General features: G+C 40.5%; 1 protein-coding gene across 1 annotated transcript in view; it reads left to right on the forward strand.

Moving 5' to 3' along the window:
• The window catches only part of Mdn1 (MDN1, midasin homolog (yeast)), a 161743-nt gene extending 144928 nt beyond the window's left edge, over positions 1-16815 (forward strand). The window contains 14 exon segments of the mRNA XM_013016634.1: positions 670-982; positions 1162-1321; positions 2237-2338; positions 3728-3929; positions 7648-7809; positions 9144-9298; positions 9803-9892; positions 10638-10753; positions 12191-12365; positions 12729-12802; positions 12919-13033; positions 13716-13779; positions 14763-14905; positions 15534-16815. Coding sequence (XP_012872088.1) covers positions 670-982; positions 1162-1321; positions 2237-2338; positions 3728-3929; positions 7648-7809; positions 9144-9298; positions 9803-9892; positions 10638-10753; positions 12191-12365; positions 12729-12802; positions 12919-13033; positions 13716-13779; positions 14763-14905; positions 15534-15722 — 2060 coding nt within the window. The 3' untranslated portion in view covers positions 15723-16815.
• The last annotated feature ends 4233 nt before the right edge of the window (positions 16816-21048 follow it).

Here is a 21048-nt window from a genome sequence, read left to right on the forward strand (position 1 = left end):
AATTAAGATGAAAATCTCCAGAGTGCTGTTACAGTGTAAAAGCAGTCATACTCTGCGTACATTGTGTGAGGAAACATAGAATATATGTGGCTATAAGCTTTCAAACTAATTGTAGAAAGGAGAGGAAGGCTAGATTTGTCCACTGGGATCTACTTTGCCAATCTGTAGATTAGAGAATAAAATTAAAATACTTTCTGGGTGTCTTCTATCGGTTTATTTTTGTTGGTTTTTTAGGGAGGGAGTGGTTGGACTGAGGTTTGAACTTATTAAGACCTCTTTAAATGCTACTGCGTAACCACTCCTCCAGGCCCTTTTTGGACTAGATATTTTGAGATAAGGTCTCACTTTCTGCCTAGGAACACACCTCTGCCATCATCCTCCTCATCCATAGGTGGGATGACAGATGCACACCACCATGCCTACTTTCTTCCATTGAGATGTAGTCTTTCAAACTTGTCTGGCTAGTCTGAAAGCACTATGCTCTTGGTCTTAGCTTCCTATACAGCTGCATGCCACTGCACCCAGTTATTGGTTAAAGGGGTCTTTTGAACTTTTTTCCCCAAGCTGGGGAAAAAAGCCAACTCTTTTTTTTTTTTAAAGCCAACTACCACACCTAGCTAACAGCATGTTTCAAGTTCTGAGTGCTGTCTTTTTGTTTTACCTACCCAGAAGAGAACCCTTTGGAGATCAAAGAAAAAGCAGTGGATACCGAAGAAACAAGCCATGAAGCTGAGGAAATGAAAGAAGTGACTGAGGCTGAGCAGAATGAAGGTGAAGGTCCACAAGAGTCTGAGGAAGGCCCCGCTGAAGATGACAAGGTCAAAGAGGAGGAAGAGATGGACACAGGGGCTGAAGACCAAGATGCTGGTGAAGAAAACTCAGAGCAGCAGCAACCGTCTTTGGAGGAAGAAGACAAAGCAGCCACTGAGGAAGGTGGAGAAAATGATAGCAGCACTGTTGACCAAGGTCTCCAACCCCAGGTACTGTGATGTCTGGCTTTTCTTTGGTCTGGGGTAACAATAACAAAGAAATGCTTTATTTGGTAAAACCAGAGAACATTTCTCCATAAGTAGGGGTTTTATTTGTCTGTTTGAAAACCTTTTCTAAGCAGTCCGTGCTCTGTGAGTCCATCCCTAAAGCATTTAATGCTGTTTGGTTTTTGCAGGAAGAAGGGGAAAAGTCTGATACAGAGGAGCAGATGCCAGAGACCACAGAAAGGAAGGAACATGCCTCCTGCGGGCAGACTGGTGTGGAGAATGTGCAGAGTACACAGGCTGTGGAGCTAGCAGGGGCTGCGCCTGAGAAGGAACAAGGGAAAGAGGTGATGGATCCTTGCTGCTTGGCCAGCTGCCTCTCCTTGTCTGAAGTCATTCTCTAGCAGTAGTTGGTATATATGTGGGTTTTGTTACTGGTTTTTGTTGTTGACATTATTAACCATTCTTGGAGAAAATGTATGCCTATTTTTATATGCCTCTCAGACTGTTGTCTGTAGATTGCATTTAAATTATATGCTTTACAAGAAAAAGTTACTAAAATGGTCATACTTGATGGGAGAATCAGATTATTTCTCAAAAAGCTTTCAAGGAAGGAAAGGATGAATTTAGACTTCATGCAACAGTATATCTCTATTAGCATCTTACTTGTCCTTACTCTACTACGTTCTATACATGTTCATTTAAAAATAACATTGTCATTCCTTTACCTGGTGGTGATGTGTTCAGCTATGACTACAATTCAGGACATTGTCACTGCTGTGGAGAGAGCATCGGACACCAGATGACGTATTCCTCAGCCTCTTTGAGTTTGTTTGTGGTTCTTGTATCCTACCACTGTCATTCATAGAGGATCCATTAAGTGCTAAACATTTTCAATATTCCAGCAAGTCCTTTTAATAGCTCTATAGAAGTAGATGATAAAATGCTATTTTCTGTACATTATATTTGAGGAAAGCCTTGATGAGTTAAATGACAACCGCAACAGTGAAATGCTGGTTGAGGAAAGAGCCTAATAGAGGTCTGTCCTGCTTTTACAGTAAGAAAATTAGGTCCACAACTACCTTGCAAAGGTAGGTAGCTTCTAGGTCTTCATGTTCCTGTTTCTGCACACTGGCCAGGCCTTAATCAGAGTAAGTTTTAGAATAAGCAGAGCTTGATAGAGGACGTATTTAATAATACAGGACAACCACCAGTGCTTGTAATAGCTTCATCTATCTTATTCTTCTTATGTCTCTTCTTAGGAACATGGGACTGGAACTGCGGATGCTAACCAAGCAGAAGGCCATGAATCTAATTTCTTTGCCCGTTTGGCCTCCCAGAGACACACCAAGAAAAATACACAGGTTTCTTTTTTTTTTTTTTTTTTTTTTTTTTTTTTTTTATTTTTTTTTTGTGATGAAAATACTATACAGAGGGGTTACAATTGCATGGGCAGGATAATGCGTACATTTCTTACCAAGCATTGCAGCCTCCTCCTTTGTTTACCCTTCCCATCCCTTCCCAATTACACAGGTTTCTATCTGTAAAAAGTGTCATAAGATTTATGAAAGGTTTGTTTGTGATTAAAGAAAGCAAAACACCTGGGCAACTGTAGCTTATACCTTTAACCCTAGCTACTCAGTAAGCTAAGATCTGAGGATGATGAGACTCTTATCCCTATTTAACCACCAAAAAGCCCCAAGTCAAGTTGTGGTTCAGCTGGTATAGCACTAACCTTGAGCACAAAAGCTCAAGGTCAGTAGCACCCAGGCCCTGAGTTCAAGCCCCAGGAACATTACCAAAAAACAAAAAAAAAGGTCACACATCTAGCTTTGGCTGTTTGCCCAGGCATAATGGCAGCCTTGGTGAGCAGATCAAAACTGTAGAGTCTGTACTGGGAAAACCCTGGGGTTTCTTTCCTATGTCCATTTCTGCTATGGAAGCTAACAACTAGGTCCTATGTGCTGCTATCCAGCAGCACCCTCCAATGTTACTCTTGTCTCCGTCCATAGCCATGTGCTTTTCCCCCATATACCTACCTGCTGCACTGTTCCCAATCTACTGACAGGACCCTTTCCAGTTTTATCAGGGTAGCATCTTTGTATTTAACATATTTGGCACTGTTTTAGGTATCAGCTATTTTACACAAGTATGTATAGAAGCTCTGTTTTTTATTTTGGTTTTTGTTGTTTTTGACAGGCCTGGGGCTTGAACTCAGGGCCTGGGCACTATTCCTAAGCTTCTTTTGCTCAAGGCCAGCACTCTACCCCTTGAGCCACAGCATCACTTCTGGCTTTTTCTGTTTATATGGTACTGAGGAATCCAGGACTTGATGCATGCTAGGCAAGCACTCTACCATTAAGCCACATTCCTAGCCCATGAAGCCCCATTTTTTAAATAATCGCATTGAACTTTATTCTTCTGTCAGTTATGGAACTAGAACTCGGGCCTGCACACTGTCCCTGAGCTCTTTGACTCAAGACTCTTAACACTTTGAGCCATAGCTCCACTTCTAGTGTTTTGGTGGTTAATCAGAGATAAGAGACTCACAGACTTTCCTGCCCGGGCTGGCTTTAAATCACAATCCACAGATCTCAGCCTCCTGAGTAGCCAGGATTACAGGTTTGAGCCACCAGTGGCCAGTCTTTGAATTTTATTTTACATGGCTATCCCTAGCTGTTGATGAATATAATGGTGATTTTGAGTCTTGTTATTACAGATACAGCTCTTATGAATCTCCTATTATTTTGCAGAGTTTTAAAAGGAAGCCTGGACAGGCTGACAATGAACGCTCCATGGGTGATCACAATGAGCATGTACATAAGAGATTGAGGACTATGGACACGGAAAGTCAGTGTGAACAGAAGTCAGCTGAGTCTGAGGCCCAAGTGGAAGATGCAGATGCATTTGAGCACATTAAACAAGGCAGCAACACATTCGATGCACAGACCTATGGTATGATGACAGAAAGCTTCTCCTTTTGCTAAGAGTGTTTTGAGTTTGTAGAATGTGACTGTGGCCTCTTGGGTACATTAGAAGGAAGAGAAACTGACTTTTATAGCATTTTTTTAGCATCATTTTTTGCCCATTTCTTGGAGTTCATTTTGATGAAAACTATTTTATATGATCAGAGGCATATAGGCATTGTGCTTTTGTGTTTGCACCCTAAGAATATCCTCCTTTAGTCTCAACTATGTATGGATGCCAAGACTCCTGTATAATTTATCATGGGGGGTATTATCTTAGATGTAGCTGCCACATACGAGAGAAAACATGTATGCTTGTCTTTCTGAACTTGGCTTACCTCACTTAACATGATTCATTCTAGGTCCATCCATTTCCCTGCAAATGGCATATTCTTTCTAATGGCCCTCCCATTGTGTATAGGTACCACATTTTTTGGATCCACTCATCTATTGTAGGGCATCTAGTCTGTTTCTATACCTTGACAGTTGTTAATAGTGCAGTGTCTTGATGTGCAAGTGTCTTGATGGTATCTTGTCCTGTGATGTTCTGAGTAGATGCCCAGGAGTAGTATGGCTGGGTTATAGGAAAGATCTTACATTCATTTTTTGAGGAACTTCCAGAGTGATGGTATTAGTTTACATTCTCACTAACATTGTAAGGTTCCTTTTTCCCCACATCCCTGCCAACACTTGTTGTTTGAATTCATGATGTTGGCCAATTTAACTGGGGTAAGATGGAATCTCAGTTATTTTTTTGTATTTTCTTTATAGCCAGGGATGGTGAACACTTCCTCATGTGTTTCTTCTTTACCATTCTAACCTCTTCTTCTGAGAAGTCTCTCTTTAGTGCCTTTGCCCATTTGATTGGTTTATTAGCTTTGGAAGTGATAACTTTATCGGGCTCCTTGTATATTCCAAAATATACATACTAGGCCTTTCTCAGATGCACTGCTGGTAAAGATCTCCCAGTCTGTTGGCTGTCTTTCTAGTTTAGTAACTATGTCCTTTACTATACAGAAACTTCTTATTTTGAGGTAATCCTAGTTGTCAAGTTTCTCCTATCTGCTAGGCCCCTGGGACTCTTCAAAGCTTTTGTCTATGCCTATAGTTCTAGTGTTTCTCCTACTGCCTCCTGACATTGAGATCTTCAGTCCACATTGAGTTGATATTAGTGCATGATGACAAACACAAATCCACATTCAGTTTTCTGCATATGAATGTCCAGTTTTTCCAACACCAATTATTGAAGAGGCTATCTTTGTTTCACTATATATCTTCGACTCCCTTATCATCAAATATCAGATGACTATAAATATATGGTTTTATTTCTGGGTCTTCTAATTTGTTTTGTTTTTCTTCAGGTCTGTATTGTGCTGTTTTTGTTATTATAGCTCTGTAGTAGAGCTCATTTCTCAGTAATAAATAAATTAGGAATACTTCTTTTTTTTTTTGTCAGTGGTGGGGCTTGAACTCTGGGCCTGGGCGCTGTCCCTCAGCTCTTCAGCTCAAGGCGAGCGCTCTACCCCTTGAGCTACAGCGCCACTTCCGGTTTTCTGGTGGTGTATTGGAGATAGGAGTCTCACGGTCTCTCCTGCCCGAGCTGGCTTTGAACCACGATCCTCAGATCTCAGCCTCCTGAGTAGCTAGGATTACAGGCGTGAGCCACCAGTGCCCGGCTAAATTAGGAATACTTCTAACAGCAAAATATCATTGGTTTTTGCTATTCATAGCCAAGTATAAGTAAGTGCTCAGAAGGCTAGGAAGGTGGCTCAGTGGTTGAGTGCTTGTCTTACATGCATGAAGCAAGCCCTATGTTCAATTCCTCAACACCACATGAGCAGAAAAAGCCGGAAGTGGTGCTCAAGTGGTAGAGTGCTGTCCTTGAGCTGAACTGCTGAAGGACAGTGCCCAGGCTCAGAGTTCAGGCCTCACAACCCACCAAAAAAAAAAAAAAAAGTGCTCAGTTTCTAGTTTTAGTATAAGAACTCTATTAATAACTATACAAACAGCTGGCCACATCCAAGCCTAGTGCTAATCTCAAGGTTTCTTTCCTCCTCTATCCCCATTTACTGGAACTCAGGGACCTCAACTTTATCTTGCTGCTGCATACTTCTGGCACCATTTTTTGCTTAGAGTCTTAGATTCTTCTGCCTCAACTGGCTTTGAACCTCAATTATCCAACTTTCAGAATATCTTACTACTGTATACTCCTTTATAGTCTCCTTCAAATAGGTCACAGCAGGAGCTATGAATGTGAAATAAATCCCTATACAGAAGATAGGCATTTTTTATCTTTTGGAATTGGTCGTGGGCTTGAATTCAGGACCTGCGTGCTGTCCCTGAGCTGTATTGTTCAAGACCAGCACTCCACCACTTCGAGCCACAGCACCACTTAGTTTTCTGAGGGTTAATTGGAGATAAGAGTCTCACAGACTTTTCTGCCCAGGCTGGCTTTGAACTGTGATCCTCAGATCCTAGCCTCTTGAGTAGCTAAGCTTATGGGCGTGAACTACTGGTGCTCAGCTTATTATTTTTTTAATAGTGGACTGACCTCCTGATCTTCATCTCCCTTATGGCTACGACTAGAAGTATGAGTCTCTGCACCTGGCTTTCTGGTGACATACACTTTCATTCCTAATATGAAAACTAGTGTTGATAATAGCTACCTATGAGTATGGTTCAAGTGGTAGGTAACTTTTTCTATGCCTCTTCTTATTTATTTGAACAGAAATGGAGAAAGTTGATTGTTCATTCCAGCTACTTACAGCAGTATGGGCCAGTTCTTCCCACTCCTTGGGCAGTGTCTCTCTCAGCTCCTAATGGGTCTAGGCCTCTACTATGGCTCCTTGTGAATATCCAACTGTGAATGACTTGTATATGGTGGACAGAAAATGTCTCTCTGTCATGACCAAGGCATAGTCTTGTCAGAAGAACACTTCTGAATGAAGTCTCAACCCAGGAGAGCCTAGCTATTCTGTCCAGTAGCCCTGATCCCACTTAAAAGAAAAAAAGAACATTAGTTTTGTGTCAGAGACACTTAGGAGCCTTTACTGTATGGTCATGGAAATCCTTAAGTAATTGTGTGAGCCATAACATCTTATAAAGAGGTAAGCTCACTCAGTTTTTCAAAGATTACAATGCTAGCCAGGCACCGGTGGCTCATACCTGTAATCCTAGCTACTCAGAAGGCTAATGTCTGAGGATCACAATTCAAAGACAGCCTGGGCAAGAAAGTCCATAAGACTTTCCAATAAACAACCAGTGGCACTGTAGCTCAAGTGGTAGAGTGCTAGCCTTGAGCTGAAGAGCTGAAGGACAGCGCCCAAGCCCAGAATTCAAGCCCCATTGCCGACAAAAAAAAAAAGATTACAATGCTCAGTGAGATTCTTCCTGTATTCTTTCTTATGCTCTGTAGTAATAAGAGGATAAGGTCTATTAGGTGTGTTCTGAGTTATGTGTCCAGACTGTTATTGTTCATTGTCTGGCCTAAGCAATAAATATTTTCATAGTTTCATATGTAATTACACTGTGTCCTCATAATATCTGTAAGAAGTAAAACAGTACCAGTGGGTGGTCAGCAAGAGATCTTAGGTCCAACAAAGTGTCCAAACCTGTTCTGTCAGGGACAGCTAGCATTAGAATAATTTTCAAACCTAGAAGTGAGGGAAACTGTAGCCCACATATTACATTGTGTGCACTGTTGACAGATGTGGCCAGCAAGGAGCAGCAACAGACTGCAAAAGACTTCAATAAAGAAGAGGAAACAGAGGACGGCCCCATGGACATTGAGCAGGAGGAAGAGCTCAGAACAGAAGACAAAGAGCAGCTGAAGCCAGATGAAGTCAAATCAGGGACCAGGGCGGCCTCCAGTGAGTACTGCTAGTGACTATACCCTTCCTAAGCCCTGTAACTTAAGAGAAGTTAGTTCTCTTGGACTATAATCTGATCATTTTCATGTCCTACCCATAGCTTAGATGAGTAATTTGCATAATCATTTCACTGCTTATTGTTGGGGCAGAGGATGTAGGAGTGGTCTTTTCAAGTATATAGGAAAAACAAAGTAATACGTTTCCTTTAGTTATGATGAAAGGGTATATTCTTGGTTACTACAGAAATGTTTTCAATTACACTGAAGCATAACTAATGAAATAGCAAAAGAAATAGAAGAAAATGCAACAGATTTTTCCATCACCAGGCAGTTTATCTGTTTAGTGGTATTAGGGATTGAGCTCAAGGCTTCACAGATAGTCTAGCACTTGAGACATAATCCTAGCCCCTATTTTGCTTTATTTTCTAAAGTTTTGTCTAGGTTGGCCTCCAACCACAATCTCACCTCCGGAGTAGCTGGGGGAACAAGTACGCACATCAACACACACATACACACCATTGGGCATTTTGTTTGTTTGGTTTTTGGTTTTTTGCTGGTCATGGGGCTTGAACTCGGGTTGGCCACTCACTATCTCTCAGTTTTCTTTTGGCTCAAGGCTAGCACTCTACCACTTGAGCCACAGCACCACTTCTGGCATTTTCTGCTTATGTGGTGCTGAGGAATCAAACCCAGGGCCTCATGCATGCCAGACAAGCACTCTACACCACTGAGCTACCTTCCCAGCCCCAGGCAGTTTATTTATTTTATCTAGGGAATACATGTAGCAAATTAACAAGAACCAGTCATATTCAGCGGCTCTTCTTGTCCTTTCAAGAATGTGGACAACTGTCTTGTTATTTTTTGAATGGGAGACAAAAAGCTTTGTGTCTAGAATCAAATTCAAGCTTGCCTCTCTTGTCATTCCATGAAAGGTGGTGTTTTCTCATCACTTTCCTCATCCATAAGATGAAACACTAGATTTATTTTGCTGGTTTTTCAGTACTAGAAATTAAACTCGGGGCCTTATGCAAGCTTGTCAAGGGCTCCTGACAGCCACTGAGCTGTACACTAGCATATTAGTGCAGTGTGAAGATAAATTGGTCTTCCCTACTACTCTTACCCAAACAGCTACCTTCAATGTGAGGGTGATAGGGGGATAAATTAGCAAGAATTAGTAATTACTGTTAGAGGAGCAAGAACACATGGAATCAACCTGTGGAAATGTGCTGAGATGAATGAGGTTTGATTCACTGTTCAGGAGTAATGGGCAGTAATGAATGTTCAGATGTAAGCAAATGTGACAATAAATAAAATTATGTCCTTATTCAAAAATAGGCTTTGAGGAGATGGAGCTTGAGACCCAAACCATTAAAACAGATGAGGACCCCAGGACAGACAGATCCCACAAGGAAACAGACGAGAAACCAGAGAGAAGCCGAGATTCAACCATTCACACACTCCATCAGTACCTCGTGGATACAATTTTCCAAGTACTAAAACTCACAAATTACTGCTTTCATAACTGATTCATTTTTTAATTTTAAGTTGCCTTAAATCATATCCTGTCCTTCCTTATCAAAACTTGTAAGAATATTCCTTGTAAGACAGGATTCTTCAATAGTTAATCCAGTAGTTAATAGTTAATCCCAGTGCCCAGACATCCATGTTGGTGACTCTGTTCCTCAGGCTTTGAGTCTCGCATCCTAACCTTTACTATATTTTTGTAAGGAGTCTTCAGGACAATTTATAGTGGTTAAATAATAAAGAATCCTCACTGTAATGCCTATATTTAGGAAGAGCCCTATGGGGCCCTTTAACTGAATCTCAACTATCACCTCAAGCTAACCTATTAGAGGAATCATTTTCCACCATCTCATTGCACCATTAAAAATGCTTAAGTTTTGAGTTTCTTGCAATGGGAGGAAGGTAGCCAATGATAAAAGTTGGGTGATTCCAACTTGGGCAACTTCTTACCTATGCCTTTTTCTTAATAGCCCTTTTTGAAAGATGTCAATGAACTAAGACAGGAGATGGAGAGACAGCTGGAAACATGGCAGCCACAAGAATCTGGGAATGCAGAAGAAGTAAGTTTATACTCATAAAATATCTTGACTTTGAGAAATGGCCAACTTAATAGGTTTTTAGCTCCAGTAATTTTTGTAAAAGGAACCAGGCATATGGAAAATTCAATTACAGTCCTAAAAGCTTAGACTATATAAGGTCTACAGCTTAATTAAAACAGAAACTGACTCTGTAATGGCTAACCATTAAAGGCTAGGCAAAAGTCTATGCTGCACCATTCTCAGAACCAGCCAACCAACAGCTGGCTGTGTGGACTGACCAAGAAATTTTATCTTTAATGACTTCGTTTCCTACATTTGCATTGGTTATTATCACCATTTTCAAATTTGTGTGTTGAGTGTTCTGCTGTGGTTGGATTAAGTAGGCATTCTAAGATTATCACTTTGGGCAGCAAAATTACTTACTTGGACCTTTGCCTATCACTTTGGGCAGCAAGGTTACTTACTTCTACCTTTGCCATAGGAAGAGTACATGTTATTTTTAACTCTAGGTGATATGAACAAGGCATTGATTTGGTAATGAATTCATTTAATGGCTGTATTGTATTCTTACCTGCAAATGCAGTTGGTTTGATGGGAAGTATTTTTAATTGATTTAGATCAGAGTTTGCTTGAGAGAAGTTTTAAAGTCCTATAGTTAAGGTTTTTTGTAACTTGTTTTCTATATTCTTCAAGTTGTCTTGCCATAATAATGAGTGCCTTTTGATAGTTTAAAGAAGTAATTTATATGTCATTGCTGTTGTCCCAGGAGAAAGCGGCAGCTGAGATGTGGCAGAGCTACCTGGTCTTAACTGCTCCACTCTCACAACAGCTGTGCGAGCAGCTTCGCCTCATTTTAGAGCCTACACAGGCAGCCAAGCTGAAGTAAGTTTTACCCACCATGCCTGAAAAGTTAACAGTGTCATCATGCCTGTTGAGCCCAGCACTGAACCTTTTTTTTTTTTTTTCCCCAATCCTGGGGCTTAAACTCTGAGCCTGGGCATTGTCCCTGAGCTTCTTAGAAGCTCAAGGCTACCACTTGAGTCACAGTGCCCCTTCTGGCTTTTTCTGTGTCTGTGGTACTGAGGAATTAAACCTAGGGCTTCATGCATACGAGGCAAACATTCTACCACTAAGCCACATTCCTAGCCCTGGCTTCTAAGTTAGCACTTCTCCTGTACTGGCCTCTAGCGTGATGTTCTTACCATGTTTCTTATGTCTCTACCACAGGTTTCTGTGATGTTTGGTGGGAAATGCAAAGCCTAGATTTACCTTATCACCTGTCACTTACCTAGATTTTTTTTTTTTAAATACCATACAGAGGAATTACAATTACCATGGGCAATGTAATGAGTACATTTCTAATCAAGCATTGTTGCCTCCTCCTTTGTTTCCCCTTTCCCATCCCTCATCCCCCGCCCAGCCCTAGATGTTTTCAAAGATGTGCCCAACATTGTATTTTTGTTGTGTATATGTGAGAGAGAGAGAGCAGGTGTGTATGTGTACATGTGTAAGTGTGTAAGTGTACCAGTCCTGGGGCTTGAACTAAGGACCTGGGTACTTTTTGGCTCAAGGCTAGCACTTTACCACTTTGAGTCACAGCGCCACTTCTGGCTTTTTCTGAGTAGTTTTAAGTGTCTCACGGATTTTCATGCCCAGGCTGGCTTCAAACCACGATCCTCAAATCTCAGCAGCCTGAATAGCTAGGATTATAGGCATGAGCCACCAGCGCCTGGCTTGTACTTTTGCATACAAAATATTGTACAGGTTTTTTTTTTTTAATGCCCTAGCTTTTCTAGAAGTACCTAATTATTAGTCCACATGACTAGTGTTCCTAGCTGGTGGTCAAGAAGACACTGACTCTTAGTCCTTAGATGATAATACCAAATAGTTACCTGGCACAATAAAATGTAACTGTCAGTTTCAAGGTATTTCTAATGTGATTTTTATCCTTAAAATTCTAGGGCTGGGAAGTTGGCTCAGTGGTAGAGTGCTTGCCTTGCATGCCTGAGGCCCTGGGTTCGATTCCTCAGCACCACATAAGCAAAAAGAAAAAAGCCAGAAGTGGTGCTGTGGCTCAAGTGGTAGAGTGCTAGCCTTGAGCTGAAGAGCTGAGGGACAGCGCCCAGGCCCAGAGTTCAGGCCCCATGACTGGACCAAAAAAGAAGAAAAAGAAAAAGCTCAGGGGCAGTGCCCAGGCCCTGAGTTCAAGCCCCATGACCAACAAAAAAATAAATAAATAACAATTTTAAAAAAAGAAAAGAAAATGCTAAGGAATGAGCACTTCTTAACTACTAATATTTTCCATTCTTTGGTAAATAGAGGAGACTATCGGACAGGAAAGCGACTGAACATGAGGAAAGTCATTCCATACATTGCTAGTCAATTTCGGAAAGACAAGATTTGGCTTCGAAGGACCAAGCCCAGTAAACGCCAGTACCAGATTTGTTTGGCTATTGATGACTCTTCTAGTATGTTAGACAACCATACCAAACAGGTAAGGAAGAGAAAATAAGTTGTTTGAAATGATGTCAATTTTGGAGAGTTTAAAAGTACAATTTCACCATGTCTCAAATATTTTGATCCTTTGAAAAATTACCCACTCCAAAAAAGAAAAAAATAATGAACCATGTTTCTCAAAACTTACATTTTTAGTAGATGACATCTTGAGTAGACTATTCTTGTGTGATAAGATTTCTAGGTTTTAGTATTTGTGGCTTCAAAGAATCACTACAGCCTCTGGATTGGTTGTGAATTGATGGCATCTTTTGTGGGAATCTTAATTTTATAACAGGTCAAGTGTTAGAGGTCTAGCTTAAGAGAATTTATGATTCCTTAAACCCATGACTTTATTTCACAGCTTGCATTTGAATCTCTGGCAGTGATTGGAAATGCTCTCACCCTCTTGGAAGTGGGTCAGATTGCAGTGTGCAGGTAAGGGTGCTTTTTAATCCCAGTGGGAAAACTTTACACAATTTTACTATTTTGATTATGACCCTTTCCTCCTCCCCCCCAAAAAATCCCTTTGTATTTGGTTTTTATCCCACAAGTTTTGGAGAATCAGTAAAGCTGTTACACCCATTCCATGAGCAGTTCAGTGATTATTCTGGGTCCCAGATACTACGGCTCTGCAAATTTCAGCAAAAGAAAACCAAAATTGCTCAGGTATGTTACCATTTTTAAATGAGTCAGTGTCTTTTGCAGTTATTCCTAAACTTAAATTGGTGAGGCCTAAGTGTTTTGAGCCCTCTGTAAAATTGATGCTATTTGAATAGTACTTAAACCTCAGTCTGTATACTACTACATTAGAAGTTTCCCTGGCATCCATTATAAACCAAGCTGTGACTTTTAACTACTGATATTTTTTTTTCTCCCATTTTTTATGGTTCGGAACATTCTACAAAGACAAACTAATTCACCCTATCAGTTGTTCAGAAACAATTCTCTAAGCCATTTAGCCTAAACAAGAAATGATATGAAATAAAGCAAGCAATATTATTTTCTTTTAAAAAGCTATTTTGATCATGGGTGTTAATGTTGCTTCTTCCCCAAGGAAGAATTTCCTTTGGGAGGTGTCTTTCAGAACACTAAAGGGGAATTACAAGTTTGAGGCTAGCCTGGATTTCATAGTAAGACCCTCTTTCAAAACGCAAAAAAAAAACTAAGGGGGAAGGAGAGTGACACACGTCTTATACTTGAGAATGCTATATTCATATAAATGCAATGCAATATAAGGATCATCTGTACGGGAAGGGATAGCTTGGCAATAATTGAACGTCAGAAATCATTTCAGCCCCTACAGTCCTAAAAGAGGTTAGTTTCCTAATTACGTCTGGTTTTGGTTTAGTTTCTAGAGGCTGTACCCAACATGTTTGCAGCTGCTCAGCAACTTTCACATAACATTAATCCAGGTGAGCTGCATTTTCATTTTGTTACCAAATTTATCTCATTGTACCTGTCACCACCATCTTTATGTTCTACAGAAAAACAAGGACATTATGCAATAATGAAATTAATCATTATTCAGAAGGCTTATAATTACCATATTAACAGGGCTTCTAATTAATAGAGAGGACCTAGAAAGTAGCTCAGAGTTTGGAAAGAAATCTACAGGATGTGTGGAGTTTACTGTAGAGATCAGACAGAAGCAGAGCAGAATCTTAATTAAAGAGAAAGCTAAGTCAGGCGCTGGTGGCGCATGCCTGTAATCCTAGCTATTCAGGAAGCTGAGGTCTTGGGATTGAAGTTCAAAGCCAGGCTGGGCAAGAAAGTCCATCACCAAAAAAGCTGAGCTGTGGCTCAAGTGATACAAGAACTAGTCTTGAGCAGAAAAGCTCAGGGACAGTGCCAGGCCATGAATTCAAGTTGTAGGTCTAGCACCAAAAAAAAAAAAAAAGAATATACTAGTCCAACCACTCTTGCTTTGAAACATCCCAAAATCTCTGTCCTCATTCACAATTTTCAACACTTGCTAAAGTTCCTTGACAAAGACAGGCAATCTTCAACTGGAAGATTTTAAAATACTTTCTATGTAACTTTTTTCTTAAATGAGTCACTATTAAGAAAAAACAAACTGGATATAAGATATTGACTGAACTTTTAAAAAGACACAATTTCATGTTTCTAGGATTGAGTGCTGTTGTATTGATACCTGCTTTCTTTAAAATTACCTGAAGCACTACCACTTGGAAAATTCTGCATTATCAATAGGAGACACAAGACATACTAATCTTCTAAATAATATATCTAAGGATAGATAGCCCTTGTATAGATACGCTCAGAATTCATCAGTTTTACTAGAGATCATTTGATTTTACTAGTACAAGAAAGCCTATACTTAATCTGTCATGTTCTCAGTTTTTGTAATTCCCTCTTTCTTTCATGGGTTCTACAGAAACTGCACAACTACTCCTAATAGTCTCTGATGGCCGAGGCCTGTTCCTTGAGGGCAAAGAAAGAGTCTTGGCAGCAGTTCAGGCCTCTCGGAATGCTAACATCTTTGTTATTTTTGTTGTGTTGGACAATCCAAGCTCACGGGTGAGTGACTGGTAATAAAGCTGTTTTCTAAAAGCAGAAGAGATGTTCCTTCCACCATGTTCTGAAACATGGCTTGATTTGCTTCATCAGTTTGAGTTGTGGTTCTATGCACTTTCCATAAAGAACCCAGTAAGGTAAGGATCATCTTTCCTACTGAAAAGTGAAGCATTGTAGCTGCAGAAATGTGTTAACACCTGGATAACATGAAGATTTAATGGAAATTTCTCTAGGTACATAAAAATGAGATTATCTTATTTACCCCTTTTCCTTCCTTTTAAAGGTATCCCCTCTCTTTAAAGGGGCACAAAAAGCTAGGTACCAGTGATTTAGGATTACAGATAAAACTACTAGGAGGCTGAGGATGGACACCAGCTCAGGCAAAAAAAAAAGTCCATGAGACTCTCATCTCTAGTTAAAAAAAGCTGGAAGTAGAGTGCCTAGACTTTAGTTTTTAAAAAGCCATTTGAGATTCAAGCCTTAATAACAGCACACCAAGAAAGAAAAAACAAATCTGCCTCACTGATAATTTTTACCTTTTACCTGGAAACCTAATTTTATATGTGGACTAAGACACAGAATAGCTAAAGGCCTGATTCAGCTTTCCTTTTTCTTTGTAATGTCTTTACAGGATTCTATCTTGGACATTAAAGTACCAATATTTAAAGGACCTGGAGAGATGCCTGAAATCCGATCCTACATGGAAGAATTTCCATTCCCATTCTATATCATTCTTCGCGATGTGAACGCACTTCCTGAGACACTCAGTGATGCCCTCAGGCAGTGGTTTGAGTTGGTGGCAGCTTCTGACCAACCCTAGAACAGACAGAGCAATCCAAAATGAGACTAGGCCTTCCAAACAAGACATTCGCTTATCTTTACTTGATCTGATTTTTTAATTCATCCGAAGCCTACAAAAACGTTATTGCAATGTACATTTGTGTTTTTAAAATATAATACCTAGAGAAAACTCAGTTCCTTGCTGCACCTCGACAGTGAAAGAGCAGCAGTGTTCCTATCTCATAGCTGAGAGTACAGGGAACCTAGCACTTGCTCTATTCTTGCAGGGGCCCCGGACACCTTTCCTAATGGCTGTCTGTAGCAGGGGGTTGGGCTACCTTTTTGACCCTATAATAAGTTCTGCCTTGCCAAGCCCAGTGTGGTCCTCACATAGCTAGTTTTCTGGAGAGCTTGACTTTGTTTCCTTATCATGCTGATTGTGAAAAGTACTGCCTTCTCTTTGAGGCAGGAGGCTTAGGATGTTATTGTTCTTACAAAGCAACCAAATGTTATGGGAGCCCAAGTGCTCTGCAAAGATGACCCTTGTGCTGCATAAAAACAAAGTGGCTTTTTAGTATCGCCACTTCCAGAGACTATGCAATGATGGGAAGATGATATTCCCTTTATTTCATTCTCTTCAGTGCCATAGTCCTGTTGTAATTTATTTTAGGTTTTTTTTTTTGTTGTGTTTTTTTTTTTTAAACAGTTAAGGGGAAGAATCATTCCTCACACTGCTTTCAAGCTGCACAAAGCCAGTCTTATTCTGGAAAAGAAATGCTGTGTCCACAGGAACTAAGCAGCTACATCTTTTTCCTCTTCAGACAAAACTTGTCAGTGGTTTTAGGGCAGTTTTGAAAGCAGTGCTTGAATACTTGAAACTGTATGCTGTGTCTTTATTTAATGTTTTGTCAGAATGTTCTTTTGGAGGCAATGTGTCATGCATCATCTATCTCCATGCTGTTTTCAAGTTACACTGTGAAGTCTTCCACCTTTATGCGGTGGCCTGAGACACAGACTGCTTGTTTAACCAAGTGTCCTAAAGCATGTACCTGAAGTTATATCATTTTTTATTGTAAAAAGCTACGCAGCTTATATTCTGAAAACTATTAAAACTTATGCCACTATTGAGGCAATCTGTGATTTTTTTTTAACTATGATATGACAAGATTGTAAAAGGGATTGAAAAGAAGATTGTAAAGGGGGGCCTGGTGGCTCACATCTGTAATCCTAGCTATTTAGGAGGCTAAGATCTGAGGATGGCAGCACAAAGCCAGCCCAGGCAGGAAAGTCATGAGGCTGTTGTCTCCAATGTACCACTCAAAAACTAGAAGTGGAGCTGTGGCTCAAAGTGGTAGGCCTCTAGCCTTAAGCAAAAGAGCTCAGGGACAGCCTCAGGCACCTGAGTCCAAGCCCCACAACTGACAAAAAATAAGTTGGCATGTTCCATCTCAACTAATGGCTATCATCCCAGCAATAAAGGGAAAGATCTTAAGTCCAGGCCAGTCTGAATATTTCCCCTTCCCTTCATTATTCCCTGGGCAAAAATAACCAGTATGCAAAAAAAATAACCGGCCTAGGGTCTCGGAATGTGGCTTAGTAGTAGGGTGCTTGCCTATCATGCATGAAGCCCTGGGTTGGTTTCTTCAGTACCACATAAACAGAAAAGGCCGGAAGTGGCACTGTGTCTCTACTGGTAAAGTGCTAGCCTTGAGCTGAAGAGCTGAGGGACAGAGCCCAGACCCAGATTTCGGGCCCTAAGACCAACAAAATTAATTTTTAAAATTACCCCCAAAGAGCTAACAAAAATCAAATGGACAAAGAAGGTAAAAAGAGATGATGAAGGAAGGAGGGAGGGAAGGAAAGAGAAGGTAGGGAGAGCAAATAAACACAAGGAAAAGTTCAAATCCTTGACCATAAAAAATATGCAAATAAAAAAATATTCCATTTCATCCCAGTTAGACTGGCCAATATCACAAATTAGAGCAACAAATGCTGGTTGGGATATGGAAAAAAGAACCCTATTGCAGTTTTGGTTGGGATGTAAACTAGTACAACCAATCTAGAAGGAGGTTTGGAGATTCCTCAAGTAAAGAAGCCAAGCGCCCTGTAATTCTAGCTACTCAGAAGGCTGAGATCTGAGGATCGCGGTTCAAAGCCAGCCCAGGCAGGAAAAAGTCCATGAGACTTTTATCTCTAATTAATCACCAGAAAACCAGACATGGCAATGTGGCTCAAGTGGTAGAGTTGCTCACCTTGAGCTGAAGAGCTCAGGGACATCACCCAGGCCCAGAGTTCAAGTCCCATGGCCACAAAAAATAAAAATAATATTTAAAAAATACTAAACATAGATCATCCCTGTGTCCCAGCCATACAACTCTTAGGCATCTACCCAGATCATTATAAGTCATAATACGGTAAAACTTGTGCATCCATGTTCATTGCTGCATTACTCACAATAGCCAAGTTATAGAAACAGCCCAGATGCCCTACATTAAATGAGTGGTCAATAAAAAACATGGTACATATACACAATGGAATTTTACTCGTACATTAGGATAAGGTTGTGTCACATGCAGGGAAATGGCTGGACGTAGAAAAACATGTTGAGTGAGGTAAGCCAAACTCAGACTATGTTCTCATGTGGAAGTTAGATCTAGCATACACTAGAACATGATAAATTATACAGGACTCTAGCCACACAGTGAGACCAAAGGAGGATACTCAAGGGAGGAACACAAAGGCCTGATGCTTCTATGCCTCTGATGATCTAATATTTATCAAAATGAACTAAAAAAAAACAACTGGACATAATAATGTTATTCATTCAGGATTCTGGGCATTCATATTCATACACAGACTAAATCAGGATACTGTTAGGGGAGGAGCCCCAAAGTATAACTTCTCTGAACTTTTAAAATACTATTTATCAAAACAAATTGCAGCAAAAGGAAACGAGGATTTTTGGGGGGTAGTGGTAGTGGTGGTGATTGTTTTTGCTTTGGGGCTTTTTTTGTTTGGGGGGGGTAGGGAGGTAGGTACAGAGGAAAAAGGAAAGAGGAAGGGTTAGCAAAGGTAATCATGATATTCAGTATACACTGTAGAAAATGACCTATGTAACCTGTGGGCAGGGACAGGAGGGGAAAATGGGGAAAGCAAAGGAAAGGATGACATTGGCCAAAAAAAAAAAAGAAATGTACTCATTACTTATGACATAGTAATCCCTCTGTACAACATCTTAATCATAATAAAACTATTTAAAATGGCTATTCTTGTGTTAATATTGTAAGATGATTTAGAGAGAACGACATGTCTTTGCACTAGTGCTTGAACTTGGTTCAATGATTGCTACGCCATCATTTTACCTCCTAAGCCTCCCTCCAGTTCTTTTTGCTCTGGTTATTTTTGAGTTAGCTTTTTGCCCTGGTCAGCCTGGGCCACAATCCTGATTTACACTTTCTGACACAGTTTAGACAACCCCCAACTTTTTTCTGTTGTGATAGGGAGGTCTCCTGAGTTGTTGGTTGGTCTTTGCCTAGGCTAGTAAGGCATTACAGTCCTTTCCGTCTCAGCCTCCCGTTGTAGCTGGGATGATAGGCTAGTACCACTGCACCTAGCTAGCTATTGGTAGAGATATGTCAGGAGCCAAAAGTTGAGTCTCTCAACATAATAGGCTTGACTACCTCACTGGAACATCTTGAGGCTGAGTTTACAGAATCTGACCCTCATCCTGCCCTAAACAAACATCCTGCAACTGCTAAAGACCAGCTTTCCCCCTGCCCTAAGCAAACATCCTGCACTGCTTCGGCCAATGAAAAAGCTTCCTTATTCCAAGCATATAAATACCCCTGTGTGAAAAATAAAAATTTGCAGCTTGATCAGAATCCTTGTCTTGCTGTCATTCTTCATGTCTCTTGTCCCTTCATTCCTTCTAGCTTAGGTTCACTGCCCTTGTTGACGTCCTGTGGGTCGGGACAGAGATGGAGTCTGGGAAATTGCCTGTTACCTCAAACCATGTTCCTTCTGATCTATGCATCCTGAGTAGCTAAGATTTACAGGCATAAGCCACCAGCACCCAATAACACACACACAAATTCTATGGCCATATAGCACACTAATAGAAGATTCTTGTAAGAATAATAAAAAATACTCAAAATTAATGCTAGGGCTGGGAATGAGGCCCACTGGTAGAGTACTTGCTTAGCATGCATGAAGTCCTGGGTTTGATTCCCCATTACCACATAAACAGAAAAAGCCAGCAGTGGAGCTGTGGCTCAAGTGGTAGAGTGCTAACCTTGAGCACAGAGAGGGTTAGGGACAGAGCTGAGGCCCCAAGTTTAAGCCAGAGGACTGACAAAAAAAGAAAAAATTAATATATGCCTAAGCCAAAATAAGCCTGAAAGCTTTAACCCCTAAATACAATTTACCATGTAGTCAAAATATCACAAAGCCCAGAAAGGGTAATGATTTAGTAAGTGGCACAGCAATTACAGTAATGTCCAGGAAAGAACCTAGATCTATGTCAAACAAATTCTAGCTGGAGCAAATATTTTAAGAATTGAAATAAACAGTAAAATGTTACAAAGCCTGTATGTGAAAAGTTGAAACTGCAAAGTCTCAAAAGAAATCACCAGGGGCTGGGAATGTGGCTTAGTGGTAGAGTGCTTGCCTAGCATGCATGAAGCCCTGGGTTTGATTCCTCAGTACCATAAACAGAAAAAGCCAAAGCAGTGCTGTAGCTCAAGTGGTAGAGTGCTATCCTTAATCAAAAGAAGCTCAGGGACAGTGTCCAGGCCCTGAGTTCAAGCCTCAGGACTAGCAAAAAAATAAGGGGGGGGGGCTGGGGAAATCACTAGGTGCTAGTGGCTCATATCTATATCTCAGAAGGCTGAGATCTAAGGATCACAACTTGAAACCAGCCCAGTCAGGAAAGTCTATGAAACGTTTATCTGCAGTTAACTACCAAATAGCCATATGTAGAGAGAGCTGTGTGGCTCAAGTGGTAAGGCGCTAGCCTTCAGCAAAAAAAAAAAAAAAAAAAAAAAAGCTCAGATACAGCGCTCAGTTCAAGCCCAGGGCCAGCACCAAAGGGAGAGTGGGGAAGAAAAACACACACACACAGACAGTACAGACTTTATTGTATCTGTCAAGAAATGACCAAAAGAACAAGAGCATGTAAACTAGAATACATCTTTTATCATTAAAATAAACCTGCCGTCAACTAAATCAAAGAAAATGACTAGTTATTTAGCTTCATTAGAACTTTAAAAATCTGCAAATTTTTTTCCTGTTTTATAGAAATTTTTTTTTTTTTGGGTCCAGTCATGGGGTCTGAACTCTGGGCCTGGGCGCTGTCCCTCAGCTCTTCA

Source organism: Dipodomys ordii, unplaced genomic scaffold (genome assembly GCF_000151885.1).
Source record: "Dipodomys ordii isolate 6190 unplaced genomic scaffold, Dord_2.0 Scaffold32, whole genome shotgun sequence".
Taxonomy (NCBI): domain Eukaryota; kingdom Metazoa; phylum Chordata; class Mammalia; order Rodentia; family Heteromyidae; genus Dipodomys; species Dipodomys ordii.